Source organism: Macaca nemestrina, chromosome 11 (assembly GCF_043159975.1).
Source record: "Macaca nemestrina isolate mMacNem1 chromosome 11, mMacNem.hap1, whole genome shotgun sequence".
Taxonomy (NCBI): Eukaryota; Metazoa; Chordata; class Mammalia; order Primates; family Cercopithecidae; genus Macaca; species Macaca nemestrina.
Genome location: NC_092135.1, coordinates 63,906,181 through 63,923,307, shown reverse-complemented (window position 1 = coordinate 63,923,307; position 17,127 = coordinate 63,906,181). Strand labels below are relative to the sequence as shown.

At 33.4% G+C, this 17,127-nt stretch overlaps 1 protein-coding gene across 6 annotated transcripts in view; it reads left to right on the top strand.

Moving 5' to 3' along the window:
* The window catches only part of LOC105483300 (sodium channel protein type 1 subunit alpha), a 136,742-nt gene extending 122,430 nt beyond the window's left edge, over nt 1-14,312 (top strand). For all 6 annotated transcript variants that reach the window (XM_071072884.1, XM_071072882.1, XM_071072879.1 and 3 more), the window contains exons 23-28: nt 666-947; nt 3,726-3,779; nt 5,312-5,449; nt 7,372-7,476; nt 9,050-9,320; nt 11,055-14,312. In XM_071072884.1, coding sequence (XP_070928985.1) covers nt 666-947; nt 3,726-3,779; nt 5,312-5,449; nt 7,372-7,476; nt 9,050-9,320; nt 11,055-12,229 — 2,025 coding nt within the window. In that variant the 3' untranslated portion in view covers nt 12,230-14,312. The remainder of the gene's footprint in view (nt 1-665; nt 948-3,725; nt 3,780-5,311; nt 5,450-7,371; nt 7,477-9,049; nt 9,321-11,054) is intronic.
* The last annotated feature ends 2,815 nt before the right edge of the window (nt 14,313-17,127 follow it).

Sequence of the window (17,127 nt, the reverse complement as noted above, 5' to 3'; positions counted from 1 at the left end):
ATTTGAAATAAGTGTTTTGAATTAAACTCAGTAAATGAAACAACTGACATGACTGGAGCTTGAAATAAACGATGTGATGATCTAATGAAATACATAATGCAAATTGTCTTGCTTCTTATGCAAAAATTATTAGTCATAGCAATGCATGAATAATTAATGACAATTATATTAGGTATTTAATAATTTTTTATATTCATTATCTGAATTTTTAAGTTATTTTAAAAATATATTGGTCAAATCAACTCAGGTCCAAATGTTTTAGTTTTGTTCTTTAAGATACTGCCTTTTTAAAATGAGTTAAACTTCTGCATAGGCTTTTTAACTTTTCTTTTTTCTGATAAACAACACAATTCTAACTTCATCTGGCAGCAAGTTCCTCCGATTTTGCTTTTCCTTTAACCTTTTAATGCTTCTCCCTCCCTTTTTTTAAAAAACGTTTTTGTTTCATTTCTTGGTTATATTGCCTATAGTTGTTTTCCTAAGTGTATTGCTTAAGAAAAAAAATGTATTTTAAGATTTTTTTAAACCTTGCTTTTAAATATCCTAGAATAAATAGCCTTGATAGAAAAAAAAAAATGGGAAAGCCAGAGATTACTAGGGGAATTTTTTTTTCTTTATTAACAGATAAGAATTCTGACTTTTCTTTTTTTCCATTTGTGTATTAGGTGGTTGTGAATGCCCTTTTAGGAGCAATTCCATCCATCATGAATGTGCTTCTGGTTTGTCTTATATTCTGGCTAATTTTCAGCATCATGGGCGTAAATTTGTTTGCTGGCAAATTCTACCACTGTATTAACACCACAACTGGTGACAGGTTTGACATCGAAGACGTGAATAATCATACTGATTGCCTAAAACTAATAGAAAGAAATGAGACTGCTCGATGGAAAAATGTGAAAGTAAACTTTGATAATGTAGGATTTGGGTATCTCTCTTTGCTTCAAGTTGTAAGTGAACACTATTTTCTCTGAATATTTTTATTGTTTGGAATAATAAAATAATTACACACATCTATTATTTAGTACCTAAGAAAAAGTATATATTTCTTTCTATTTAAAAAATTTCAGTTTGTTAGTACAAGTTTATGAGCCCAGCTGGGTGAAAACATTATTACATGTAAGGACTGCAGATATAGTCAGTAGTGACCAGGCCAAACAAAGACCTCTTTGTCTTTTTCTTGTATTTTCTTTGTTTCTATATTGCTCTTTCTTTCTATATAAACAAGTTAATAAATAAATCAGTAACTTTGCCATTTTTATTGTGATTAGAAGGCTTGTTTCACTGATCAGCTACCAAAACAGAATACACTTAACAGATAGATCATCTTCCAAAACACATACACTTAATACACCTAATTGGACTGTAATTAATTCGTAGGGATTAACTGCTGCTGAAGTCTATTATTTCAATCAACGTTTGCGGAATGACATTCAGGTTTTAGAATTAGATCCAAATGTGGTGGTGGGCACTTGTAATCCCAGCTACTCAGGAGGCTGAGACAGGAGAATCACTTGAACCCAGGAGGCGGAGATTGCAGTGAGCCAAGATTGTGCCACTGCACTCCAGCCTGGGCAACAAAGAGCGAAACTCCATCTAAAACAAAAAGAAGAGAGAGAGAGAGAGAGAATTAGGTCCCCGTAGTGAAGTGGAAATAATACCTGAAAGCAACTAGAAACAAAAATGAAGCACAAGCAGCTATTATCTTGTCTCAAATGACCTTTCAGCACCATTATTTAAGTCTATTTTATCCTAAATATTAATGTTTTCACTATTGGGTCTCTAAGACTGGGTATCCAAGAAAAATAGCTTATAATTTATATTTAAAAAGGTAGCCCTTTTAACATTTTCATTTGATTCTGCTTCTAGCTGCAGCAGCACCACAACAAAGCAGGGAATAAAATAAGAGTCCAGATTATTTGAAAATTCAGCTTAAAAAAAAAAAGACTGTACAATTTCTTTCTTCCCTTGTGGTTCTACAGTGTCTTTAGGGCAGAAATCAATTTTTGCTCACCAAGGTTATGATTTCAACTGTTCAGCCGGGAGACTAACTAAGCAAACAAACCAACACTAGTCAAAACCCTTTTGCAGCTCTTCCAGAGGTGTCTACTATGATTACTTTACAAATTCTTCTCACCTTTTTGTTGGAAATTCTTATTTATCTTCTTAACATTTTTGACCTACTCGGAATATTTGTGCAATTAAAATAGAGATTTTTAAAATCTCTATTTTAAAAATGCCCCACTGGCAAGAACGGGTGGGGCATGTTGGCTCATGCCTGTAATCCCAGCTCTTTAGGATGCCAAAACTGGAGGATTGCTTGAGGCCAGGAGATCTAGACCAGTGGGGGCAACATAGTGAGACCCTGTATCTAAAGACAAATAAAAATAAAAGTTAAAAAAATCTGGCAAGAATGTTTTCTTTAAAAATTGTCAACACATGATGACATTTATTTGGGCATTTATTGTAACCTTTAACAAATGACCACACTTGTAAATATCACTAAAGCAACCACTTCCTCCATAAATTTGAGGAAAGAAATATTTAAAATTTTAAGCAATCCTTTAAAATGTAAGCAATTTTGAAAATATAGTGATGGTCCTGTACAAAGCTATTAAATAAATTCTGCTACCAAAAAAAAAAAAAAAAAACCCTCTAAAATACTGCTTCACATTTGGCTTTTATAGAATCGCCTCTCTATTGATTAGTAAGTCATTGAAATGGCCCCTTGAATCACTTTTTTCTGTTTCTATACCAAGTGTGTAATGAACTTGTTCTATCATTGACCTAAGCCACTAACATATTTAACACATCTCTCTTTCATGTACAAAAGCCTTGTACTTTCTAGCTAAGAATCATTACTTTCTTTTCACTGCTGTCACCCACACCCTTGCTTAGCTTTTGTCTCATGGTATCCACCACTTCACAAGGGTTAGTGTTATCAAAACAAAGATATATTGTGATACAGATGCTAAAGCTTTGCTAGCCTCCCTCACTAGCTAAGGAATAATCCTTTTAGGCCCACAGGACTCAAAATTCATGCCCTAGGACAAGTAACAAATTACTGTAAGTTGTTAGCCTGAGTATCCTTCATCCTGTGAGTGCCAAGTGTCTGCTGTACTATTGTTCACATTTCTTATTCATATTAAGTTATTATCTTCAAGAATTTCAGAAAGAAAATAGAATATGGGATTATTTCTAAATGTTTTGCTCTAAAATTCTTAAAAAGATAGTTGCAACCCTGCCTTTATGTATCCTGGTACTATCCTTACATTGTTATAATAAAGAGAAATCTTAAATTTTCAATCACTTTGATCACCCTGCAGATAAATTTTAGAAGATGATCCTTAGATCTAAGTTGTAATTATTAGCCTGATAGAGCTATTGACACATGTGTTCGCATTTGTAAGACCTCCTAAAAGTGCTCCAGCAAATTTTAATACTGCTTTAAATATCATGATACCATGAACTCTAAAGAATTGAAAAGTACTTGTGAGTTGGTTATCAAATGGGAGGATATATCAAATGGTCATTTTGTTCAATATGTGTTCTAGAAATGAAAAGCCTTACTAACATACTGTCTTGGTCCAAAATCTATGTAAAATTTGTTTTGAAATGTCTTTCAAAAATATTCCCTTTTGAAAATTATATCAGTAAGAATATTTATTAAACATCAGGTCTAAATTATTTTTTACTCCAAAGTAAAACATGCATGTCCTTCTTAATAGGCCACATTTAAAGGATGGATGGATATAATGTATGCAGCAGTTGATTCCAGAAATGTAAGTATTCCTTGTATTCTAAGTCTTTTTATAATATTGACCAGGTGGTAAAATTAATCGGATAAAATATAACCAAATGAAATGATTCTATCTTGATTTAAAATATTTGGGAAAAAGTATGTCAGGTAAGTATTCAAGCACAGCAATGTTTATCAGAAAGATCTTACTAAGATAATTCAACACATGCATTATTTTGAAAACCAAAGTAAGAAATTCATATATTTAATAACTAACAAATATTTTTCTTTTAAATATTTTCTATTTTGTTTCCTATTTATCCACACATTATATAATTAGTAGTAATTTTAGTGTATAGGGCCAAATTTGAAGAAATATATGATTTCTATCATTAGTTGAAATGTATAGTCACCCTCCATATTAGACAGCATGAAAACTTATGGGTATTGTTCTGTCAGTCTTAGATTACTGTGTTGATTTCTTTCAAATAATCATATTTTAAACCAAAAAAAAGAATGCTTTTATATGATTTTTAGCCTCCATAAATTGACTGAAGTTGCAATCATTTCTGTGGCCAACAGATTCCTTTGAGTGTATATCACCAAAGTATAAACCTATTTTATTTGATTTCAGCCTCTTTAAGGCTCTATGACCTAAACTGAAATTCACGCTCATTCCAACTTTGCTCTTCAAAACTTTGCAAGACGTAGTATTTTCTGTCAACCTTCATCTTTCTATCCTGAAGTCTCATCTGTTTAGTTTATCATCATGAAGAATAACCTTTGTCCCTGCAGTCTTCAACCTGATAGTTTGGTGTTATCTTTCTCGAAGTGCATTTCAAATAGCTTTAGTTTTATGTTGAATATCATTTTGATAACCTCCAGAGTTGTTTTATTTCACTTTGTCACTTATATTTTGTTTTGTGTGTTTAGTTGGCTTTTAACTTTGTTGCCTTTAGAAGGACAGGAATCTGTTAAAATATTGTAGTGACTTTTTCAGTCCATTACTAAATTATAAGTAATAGTCCATTTGTTATAAGCACAATCTAGGAATTAAATAATCAACTGAGGATTTATAAAATGAACTGTCCATTTATGTCTACTTAATCTGAAAAATTCAGTGACTGTCACATTAGGGTATAGTGCCAAACATCTGAATGAACAACTCATTTCTTATTTGCTACATTATTTCATGCATACATGAATGATTGTTTCTAAACCTAGCCTATGGATATTTACAGTTTTAAAATTTTTTATTAATAATTTTAAAATTACTAAAATTCAGTACCTTAAAAGCTTGTAAATTTAGCACATTACTGTTCAAATGGAAGAATAGTATTTGTATTTATAGTTATAAAAATAGATTTTAGAATGTCATAGTAGCCACATTTTTCACATGAAAACATCCCTAAAGACTAATTTCAGAGATGTTTTTAGAGGTAGTTGATTCAGAAAAAAAAAAAATGCTGACATATTAGTAAGAATAATTTTTTTCTATTGTTATGAAAAAGCACCAATGATATTTCCAGCACTAAAATGTATGGTAATATTTTACAAAATAATCTCCTTTGGTAGGTGGAACTCCAGCCTAAGTATGAAGAAAGTCTGTACATGTATCTTTACTTTGTTATTTTCATCATCTTTGGGTCCTTCTTCACCTTGAACCTGTTTATTGGTGTCATCATAGATAATTTCAACCAGCAGAAAAAGAAGATAAGTATTTCTAATATTTTCTCTCCCACTGAGATAGAAAATTATTCCTTGAAGTGTTTTCTCTGCCAAATGCGTACTTGAATTTAGAAACCAAATGGGAGTATATATTATAACTGATTTTTCCTTCCTCTCCCTCTGTCATTCACTATCCATATATTTCCAGCTATAGAAAGCTAAGAATAACTGTGTTCCACACTCTTGTGCATAGGTTCATAAAGTTTTTCTCCTTTTATTCATTATCAAGAAACATTTTCTGTCTTAAATATAATAATAATTAGAATAAAACTAGAAAGCAACCTAATATGCCCCTTTCCCGAAAACAACTTGTTATTTTATGCGTACAACTACCCACTCCCCCTTGAAAATATATTTTCCAACTAATTTTTTGAAATTAGGAAACCGGATATAAGCTTCTTCTAGTGTTTATTTTTATGCTTTTTTCTTTCATTGATTTCTTTTATATATTCCCACTTCTTTCTCCAAGATATTTAATTATAAGCTATCCCTTTCAGTCTTGAATTGTATGACTCTTTATGATTTATCATTTATAAGGCTCATTTGATTGTCCCAGTTACTTATGTACATTATAGAACATATGGAAAGTAAATAAATATCTTCACTTGGAAGTAACTGCTGCCATTCACATTTTGTTTTTCTGTTCAGACTATTTCTATACATACTTATTGTTTTAATTTTTATCTATAATTATAAATTCCACTTTTGACTTAACATCAGTATTTTCTCATTTTGTTAAGTCTTCATACATACATTATCATAATTTACTTATTCATTCCCTAGTAGGTTGATAATTTAGATTGTTTTTAATCTTTAATGATTTAAATAGTACCTTGTTGAAAGTCTTCGTACATAAAAAGAGAGAGAGAGAGAGAAAATAAGGCTTTAATTATTTCCTTAGAATAAATTCCCACAATGAAGTATTTTACTCCCCCAGAGTAATATATCTACTCAAACTCCCAATAACAGTGTATGAGCACCCATGCCACTATTCCCTCACTGTCACCAAACATTATCTTTGTTTTTGAATACTTGGTATTTAATAGGTGAAAACTATTTAATTTTAATTTTTATGACTTTTATCACCTTAATTGTTATGACTTTTATGTATTTTATTACATTTGAACATGTTCTTAAATGCTTGTTGGCCATTTGTGTTTCTTCCTTTATGTACTGTTGCTTCATCTCACTTGCTCAGTATGTTTGCTTTTTGTATAATGAGTGCTTTCTTCCACTACAGAACATTCTCCCCTCAATTCCCTTTTCTTATTACTAGTAGTATTCTGTAGTCAATATCAGGCTACTCCATTTCACTTACTTGCCAGTGTTCCAATCTTCTATCCCTACTAGTCTGTCCCATACTTACTATGCTATGAGCTCTGATTTATCCCCTAAATCTCTCACTCACTCATCCAGTTTTCTTTTTATCCCTTTGCTCCAATTCTTGACAGAGTTGGAGTGACTTTTTTAATGAGTAACTCCAAACCATCTTGCAGTATACATACTCTAACTCTTTGCTACATTTAAATAAGAAAATTATTACCTTTAACATCATAAAGGTAGTATGTATAGTATAAGGTACCAAGTATTTATTATCTCAGTGAACCAAATTTCACCATTCACTAAGCATATAGTCTTGGATAAAATACTTAACCTTTTTGAGATTTGGGGGTTTGTCTTCATAAGAAAATAATAATAAAGTCAATTTCGAATTATTTAAGGAATTAGATATTATTATCATACCTAAAGAGAACTTTCAATTTTTCACATTTTGAATCACAGATATAATTATGCTAATCAGTTGAATTTTGCATTTATTTTTTTAGCCATACATTTTCTATTTTAACATTGAAAAAATATGTGCAAAAGGACACAGTTTTAACCAGTTTGATTTTTCTTTTCTATACTTTGGAGGTCAAGACATCTTTATGACAGAAGAACAGAAGAAATACTATAATGCAATGAAAAAATTAGGATCGAAAAAACCGCAAAAGCCTATACCTCGACCAGGAGTAAGAAATACCAAATGATATGGGGGAAAATATAAAAACAAAAACTTGCATGGTTGTCTCACAAGAAAGAAAGTAGCTAACATTTCCAGTAGAAAAAATTTCTTTCACTTTTAGAGCATCATAGTTTGTATCTTTTATGGTAATGGTAACAACAACAAAAATTAAACACCAAAAAGAACAAGAAAAAATAGAAGATGCCTTGACTTCAAGAGATTTAGAAGCATACCATTAGAATCCATATTAATTGGCCAATAGACACATAGACCATGTGATATGCACAAGAGAAAGTTAATCACACAACTCAAGAACGGTTGCCAAGTAATATCAGGGAAAGAAGTAAACCTTTGGATGGGGCTATAAGAAATGCAATTTTCTAATATTTTAAGAAATGGATGAAGTGTTGAGTGAAATAGCACCTTACTTCTATTTTATTTTTCACTAGAGATACTAAGTGTTTTAAAGGAGGAAAGAATTCCAGTATCTACTACTCATATATATGGCTACAGAGTTAGATATTACTAATGTCTGCAGAAGTCAGGGTCACTAATTACAGTTTATGATGATAAATAACAATACTCATGCTTCCATGATGAAACAAACAAACTGCTATTAAAATGGAGAGCTATTGTCCCACACTCTAAAGATGTTTATGATGATGATCTGAGAGGTTTCAGTAACTCCTAGGGTGCATCAAGGAAAAAATACTAGCAAATACTCATATTGTGATGACTGAATATTGCCTTCCTGAGAGTGATCGAGAAATATGTACTTTCTCTGTTAAAATTAGCACTGAAAGTAGAAAAGAACCAACAATTTGTAGGAAAAATATGTGAGAAAATGCCCTCAGAATTCCTCAGTGGCCCAAAGAAATAAGCCTGCGGATGACGTTCAGTGACCAGCAGTGGCAGAACTGGGAAGCAGAATCACAGATCAATGACAAAGAACATGAATTTTTTTGACATAAACATATAAGAAATGTCATTCTGGTCCCATTATCCTTGTGCAGGTTCAGCATTCTGTGTCTGACAATGTTAGCCAAGGCTATTTGGTAGAAGAATATGAATATTGATGTGGTATTTAAATGCATAATGTTATAGATGTGTCCTGGAAATTCCAAATTCTCTTTAACAATTATTTCAGAATACAAGTGAAATATTAATAGTACTATATTTTAAAATGGATGTATGGTCCAGCTGATCATTAGAAAGTCTTGAAAAGAAATTAAATGGGTTTCTTACCTTCTCATAATCTTAAAATGTTGATATGCATTGCATACCTCTGGAAGAAATATACAGTATCGAGTGTTCTGGTTTTGTTTTTTTTTTTTTTTTTTTTTTTTTCATCAGAAACCCTCTTTGGACAAGGGATTGTTATTCTGAGAAATGCACATTAGTAAATGGCAATTTAAATAACTAAATTTTAACAATTAATATGCTATAAATCATTCTTACAAAAATCAGGGTCAATGACTACTTTGCAAGAAACTAGAAAGTCAATTAATGCAGAAAGTACTTGATGCTAACGCACATGAGAAAACTCCTTTATTGCTAAAAGCATTTCTATTTCTCTACAGAACAAATTTCAAGGAATGGTCTTTGACTTCGTAACCAGACAAGTTTTTGACATAAGCATCATGATTCTCATCTGTCTTAACATGGTCACAATGATGGTGGAAACAGATGACCAGAGTGAATATGTGACTACCATTTTGTCACGAATCAATCTGGTGTTCATTGTGCTGTTTACTGGAGAGTGTGTACTGAAGCTCATCTCTCTACGCCATTATTACTTTACCATTGGCTGGAATATTTTTGATTTTGTGGTTGTCATTCTCTCCATTGTAGGTAAGAAATATTTAAAGTTCTTAAATTCAGTTAAATAGAAGTGAAAGTTGAAACAATCAAGATTAGATTCAAGATCATCCCAGCAATCAGAGATAATCACTGTAAATATTTTGATACATTTTATCCAGATGTTTGGTTTTTTAACATAATGTCTCCTACTGTATTCAGTATTGTTTCTTATTCTATCCATTTAGAATAATTATACTTAGTGTAAATGTAGTCATTGGAACTAGACCTGTGCTATTAAGTAAGATAAAAATGTTTTTGACATGTTGAGATTGAAGAACCAATACAGTATCTAGATGGTTCCATTAACAAGACTAGAAATGTAGTCTGGTACTCAGGAAAATTGCTTTAGAGAATAGACATGGAGTCACTAGCATATAGATATTAGTGGAAAGTGGTTTCAAGATAAGGAAAAGTATTGCGTAAAAAGAGAATAAAGACGAGGACAAAACATAATTAGCAAATGCATATAGTAGGTTCTTTACGAGTGTCATGTAGAGATTTTCTAGACTACCTTAAAAATGGGTTTATAATAATGATGCACAAGGGAAATACAATGACGTGGGACATCATTAGTACTATACTTCAAAGCCTGGAACATATAACTAGCCTCATGAGCAATAGCTCATTTCATTAGACACAACTAAAGCTCTAGTAAAGTGAAAAGCATCTGTCTGTGGGCCTAAACTATTCATTCTTCCCTAAACAGGATGATATGACTGGTTCAATATTTTGCTATTCAAAACAAGGCACCTCTGTTGGACAGATTTTCATGCCACTCCCTTCTCTGAAGAAACTGGCCTTATATCCAACACATTGTATACAGCCTTTGATTCCCACTAATTATAATCCTTGGTTATAACTAGTATGGCTAAGGTATAAAGGTGTATTCCTACACATCTCCTTCTCTCTCTCTTACACACACACACACACACACACACACACACACACACACACTCTTATACTTCGTCTTTTCAGAATGAGGCATTTAAACTTGAAGGCATTTAGTTTCTTGAGCTCTTCTTTTTAACTTTACAAATATAGTTTTTATTTAAAAAGCAAATGGAGAGAGAAGGTTAAAATAAGAAGACTGAGATTACAGTGTTAGGTACAGGAGACCAAAAAGAATTGAAATACAACATTAAGTACAGGAGACTAAAAAGAGCATCAACCTGGGATCCTTTTAGAAATGCACCAGAACATACATAAATAAGTATATAAAAATATTAGAGTGGAACTTAAGTAAGTACCAAGATCATGGGGAGGTGAAAGTAGCATCAAAAGCTACCAATACTTTCAGATGGAAAAGGAGTAAATAGAGAATTTAGAATATGGCAATTTCAGAAAAAGTCACTGTATACATATAAACTTGTACCTATACTGTTGGGCCGCTACTGTTCAGTCAAATGTGAATTTTTAACTTATTTTATTTCTAAATTCTGACTTGGTACTTTACGTAAACTAAAAGTAGTTTATAAACATCTCTTAAAGATAAAAAAAAAAAAGTACTGTAATCCTTATAGTTGAAATTATTGCTGAATTTCAAAATTAAGATTTATTTATAATATATAATATGCAATTGTATATATGTATTATATAGCTGCCATATTTAAGATAATATAACTGAGTTCAGGACTCTGAACTTTACCTTGGAGCTTTAGAAGAAACATATGTTTATTTTTAACGCATGATTTCTTCACTGGTTGGTATTCTCATTGTTTATTCTAGGTATGTTTCTGGCCGAGCTGATAGAAAAGTATTTCGTGTCCCCTACCCTGTTCCGAGTGATCCGTCTTGCCAGGATTGGCCGAATCCTACGTCTGATCAAAGGAGCAAAGGGGATCCGCACGCTGCTCTTTGCTTTGATGATGTCCCTTCCTGCGTTATTTAACATCGGCCTCCTGCTCTTCCTGGTCATGTTCATCTACGCCATCTTTGGGATGTCTAACTTTGCCTATGTTAAGAGGGAAGTTGGGATCGATGACATGTTCAACTTTGAGACCTTTGGCAACAGCATGATCTGCCTGTTCCAAATTACAACCTCTGCTGGCTGGGATGGATTGCTAGCACCCATTCTCAACAGTAAGCCACCCGACTGTGACCCTAATAAAGTTAACCCTGGAAGCTCAGTTAAGGGAGATTGCGGGAACCCATCTGTTGGAATTTTCTTTTTTGTCAGTTACATCATCATATCCTTCCTGGTTGTGGTGAACATGTACATCGCGGTCATCCTGGAGAACTTCAGTGTTGCTACTGAAGAAAGTGCAGAGCCTCTGAGTGAGGATGACTTTGAGATGTTCTATGAGGTTTGGGAGAAGTTTGATCCCGATGCAACTCAGTTCATGGAATTTGAAAAATTATCTCAGTTTGCAGCTGCACTTGAACCGCCTCTCAATCTGCCACAACCAAACAAACTCCAGCTCATTGCTATGGATTTGCCCATGGTGAGTGGTGACCGGATCCACTGTCTTGATATCTTATTTGCTTTTACAAAGCGGGTTCTAGGAGAGAGTGGAGAGATGGATGCTCTACGAATACAGATGGAAGAGCGATTCATGGCTTCCAATCCTTCCAAGGTCTCCTATCAGCCAATCACTACTACTTTAAAACGAAAGCAAGAGGAAGTATCTGCTGTTATTATTCAGCGTGCTTACAGACGCCACCTTTTAAAGCGAACTGTAAAACAAGCTTCCTTTACATACAATAAAAACAAAATCAAAGGTGGGGCTAATCTTATAAAAGAAGACATGATAATTGACAGAATAAATGAAAACTCTATTACAGAAAAAACTGATCTGACCATGTCCACTGCAGCTTGTCCACCTTCCTATGACCGGGTGACAAAGCCAATTGTGGAAAAACATGAGCAAGAAGGCAAAGATGAAAAAGCCAAAGGGAAATAAATGAAAACAAATAAAAATAATTGGGTGACAAATTGTTTACAGCCTGTGAAGGTGATGTATTTTTATCAACAGGACTCCTTTAGGAGGTCAATGCCAAACTGACTGTTTTTACACAAATCTCCTTAAGGTCAGTGCCTACAATAAGACAGTGACCCCTTGTCAGTAAACTGTGACTCTGTGTAAAGGGGAGACGACCTTGACAGGAGGTTACTGTTCTCACTACCAGCTGACACTGCTGAAGATAAGATACACAATGGCTAGTCAGACTGTAGGGACCAGTTTCAAGGGGTGCAAACCTATAATTTTGGGGTTGTTTAACATGAAACACTTTAGTATAGTAATTGTATCCACAGTTTGCATTTCAACTGCCACATTTGTCACATTTTTACGGAATCTGTTAGTGGATTCATCTTTTTGTTAATCCATGTGTTTATTATATGTGACTATTTTTGTAAACGAAGTTTCTGTTGAGAAATAGGCTAAGGACCTCTATAACAGGTATGCCACCTGGGGGTATGGCAACCACATGGCCCTCCCAGCTACACAAAGTCGTGGTTTGCATGAGGGCATGCTGCACTTAGAGATCATGCATGAGAAAAAGTCACAAGAAACACAAGTTCTTAAATTTCACCATATTTCTGGGAGGGTAATTGGGTGATAAGTGGAGGTGCTTTGTTGATCTTGTTTTGCGAAATCCAGCCCCTAGACCAAGTAGATAGTTTGCGGATAGGCCAGTAAATCTTAGCAGGTGCAAACTTCATTCAAATGTCTGGAGTCATAAATGTTATGTTTCTTTTTGTTGTATTAAAAAAAAAAAAAACCTGAATAGTGAATATTGCCCCTCACCCTCCACCGCCAGAAGACTGAATTGACCAAAATAACTCTTTATAAATTTCTGCTTTATCCTGCACTTTGTTTAGCCATCTTTGGCTCTCAGCAAGGTTGACACTGTATATGTTAAGGAAATGCTATTTATTATGTAAATAGTCATTTTGCCCTGTGGTGCACGTTTGAGCAAAAAAATAATGACCTAAGCACAGTATTTATTGCATCAAATATGTACCACAAGAAATGTAGAGTGCAAGCTTTACACAGGTAATAAAATGTATTCTGTACCATTTATAGATAGTTTGGATGCTATCAATGCATGTTTATATTACCGTGCTGCTGTATCTGGTTTCTCTCCCTGCTCAGAATCTTATTTATGAGAAACCATATGTCAGTGGTAAAGTCAAGGAAATTGTTCAACAGATCTCATTTATTTAAGTCATTAAGCAATAGTTTGCAGCACTTTAACAGCTTTTTGGTTATTTTTACATTTTAAGTGGATAACATATGGTATATAGCCAGACTGTACAGACACGTTTAAAAAAACACACTGCTTAACCTGTTAAAAATGTGTTTAGAATTTTACAAGCAAATATAAATACTGTAAAAAGTCATTTTATTTTTCAGCATTATGTACATAAATATGAAGAGGAAATTATCTTCAGGTTGATATCACAATCACTTTTCTTACTTTCTGTCCATAGTACTTTTTCACGAAAGAAATTTGCTAAATAAGACGTGAAAACAAGACTGGGGAGTTGTAGATTTCTGCTTTTTTAATTACATTTGCTAATTTTAGATCATTTCACAATTTTAAGGAGCAAAATAGGTTCACAACTCATATCCAAATTATGCTTTGCAATTGCAAAAGGGTTTAAAATTTTATTTGTACTTCTGGTAGTACCTGTACTAACTGAATTGAAGGTAGTGCTTATTTTATTTTTGTTCTTTTTTTCTGACTTTGGTTTATGTTTTCATTTCTTTGGAATAATGCTACTCTAGATTGTTTTAAATATAATGTGGGCTTCATAATTTTTTTTTTCCACAAAAACAGAGTAGTCAACTTATATAGTCAATTACATCAGGACATTTTGTGTTTCTTACAGAAGCAAACCATAGGCTCCTCTTTTTCTTAAAACTACTTAGATAAATTGTATTCGTGAACTGCATGCTGGAAAATGCTACTATTATGCTAAATAATGCTAACCAACATTTAAAATGTGCAAAACTAATAAAGATTACATTTTTTATTTTATTGTTTGCCCAGTCACTTTTTGTTAACAGAATATTATAATGATATGGAGATTTTTTACATTACAAATTGGGGGAGAAGGGGAGCGCGCACACACACACACACACACACACACACACACACACACACACAGAGGCATGCCCAGGTTGACAAGAAAACCTAGGGTAGATATGTCACTGGGGGTAGGGGGTAATGACCTCCCAGAATTACAAGCAGCAGGTGTGTTCTCTGTTAAGGGGAAGAACTGGTGTCAGAGGATAGCTAGTGATTCCAGGAGGAAGAGAAATATGGGAGCCAGAGTGATGGTGGATGACCACTTGAGCTATGAAAATAAATCTTTAAATCATATTTAAAAATTTAGAGTTGCCATGTGTGTAGGATACTGTGTTTGCTCCTCCAGAGCCACTCTCTATGCTTCTGTATCATTCCGTGTGTCCCAGAAGGATGACTTCTACACACTGTATCAATGGGCTCTCCTACCTTTGAGCTCCCAATTGGTTTGGCCAATAAGAAGCACCAGTGGGAAAGCACCAGAAAGAGAAGATTGACATAGGAATATTTCTTCTCCAATTCCTTCTTTGCTGGGTTGCCCTGGGTTGGCACTGGACTCATTCCTCCCCCAAAAGTCATACTCCAATCAGACTGCCCCTCATACAACTGAAGCTGCTTTCTCTGGGGTCTGGTAATCACCCCTCCCCTTGCTCCTTCAGGTCTGCTGCTGCATTGAGAGTGCTTCTGAATTCCTTGTAGCTTTCTCCTAACATTGCTGATATCTTTGTAAATGTCCCCTTCATGAAATTCTTCTATATGCCTCATTTCAGCATGCCATCTGTCTCCTGCCTGGCTGATACAAGGTGATTCAATAGCTCATGAAAGTCAGCAGGAAGCAAAGATGTGCCTTGCTTCAGCTTGGGGTCTTAATCTTGTTAACTTTTGCAGATAAAGAAAAATAGTAACTGGGGGAACCACAATGAAGTCCAGTGCAGAATTCATAGATATCATGGAAAGGTTACTCAGGTGGTCCAGATAGTAAAATTAACAGTCTAAATAAATCTATCTAAATTTCTGAGGAATGAGAAGCCTTCCCTTGTCATCAGGTGAAGCCAGAAGAGGGAATATAGCCTCAACCGGAAAAGGGACAGTAATTAAAAGTGCTTTTCCCATCCTTGTACAATGGAATGACTTTGCCTCTTCATAACATCACAATCCTAAAACAACACCTCAATTAATTCCGATATATTAGTAGCTGAAAAAAATTCCCATTTCCAACTAAGATAGGTAAGAATTATAGGATAAACTCTGCAGAATTTTTATACTACCCATCCACGCCATTACTCACTGTTACCTTTCCAAATACAAAGAGAAGAACTGGTAAAACATAATCATATAAATCTCCACATTCCACGGTGTGTCAGAAACAGCTAAGCAGAGAGAAAAGTCAACATGGAAAACATTGTTTGGTGATGTTTACATATATTTTTGCCAAATTTCTTTCCATAAATAGAACTCTAACTTTCTAATTCAGTATTAGATTTGCCACAGATATCCTATGCAACATTTTAGGTCTAAAACTCTAGGTTAGAAAGTTATGTGGTAAATTTATGCCTCCTTATAATCACAAAGATAATTTTTGATCTCATTAAAACTTATTTTAAAAAAAAACTTTGCAAATAGCCTTTAATATCTCTGTAAGACATGGGGTTAGGTGGAATATTATTCTGATTCAATATTTCATTTCTTATGTCTCATCTCGTATACTTTCTAAGATGAAAAAATTAGGTAGAATGTATTTCACATAAAAACACATTGAATTCTTTATTTTGGAGTTATAGCAGACTATAAATAAGGCTATTCTTATTTTCTCAAGTTTGAAATGAACTGAAAGATCGATTTAGAGGTCAAAGATCAAAATATGTTTATTTCCAATTATGATTAATTGTTAAAGGTAAATTTAAATGTAAGGCTAGGTTGTTCTGTTAATAATCTGTTTCTGTATTAGACTAACTCATGCCATTAGTGGGAGAACTGTACAGTTATAGAGTGGACATATGAGGCCTTTTTTCAATACCTTTGTAAATGAGACAAAGAACAACTCAGCACACATGCCTCCTGCAGACAAAATAGAAGCACAGCGGTTGCCATGAGTCATACATGTTTCTTTCTTCCAACACCATCATCAAGATAATTTCTCTTCCTACCATCAAGGTAACTTGAGCTTCTCCGTATTTTTTTCTCAAGATAATTGAGCAAGATACCACACAATTTTAATTATACAATGGAATTGAAGGCGTTCTAAGAACTGGTAAATAATAGTATTTTAACATTCTGAATAGTTATTAGAATCTAAGGATAGATTATTCAACTGAAGTGTTTTAAATAGTATTTTATATTTTATATAAGAATAAGTAGGGATTTACAACACTCAGAATAATAAAATCTAGCCCATTCTTTGGAAATATGAATTAAAATGTATCATTGAATATATATTTTAAATGCTGTTAAATTCCTTTTTAACATTGTCAATTAAAGGACATACCTTCTTTACCAAAAAAAAAAAAAAACAACTCCACATTCATTTTGACATATTTGGCATGATATTTTCTGTGCTAAAAAGTAATTATTCTTCAAAGAATGATGAGGTCATGTCAGTAAGATGCAGGAACCAAGTAGAAGAGGCTTCCCACTGACCAAATCTGGGGTAAGTTGAGCATCAAAATAAATGATAGTAAAATATTATAATTCATTGAATAAAATAAGAATCAACAAATACATACTGATGTAAATAAATAAGGAAAAATACAAATCTGTTTCTTGCAGT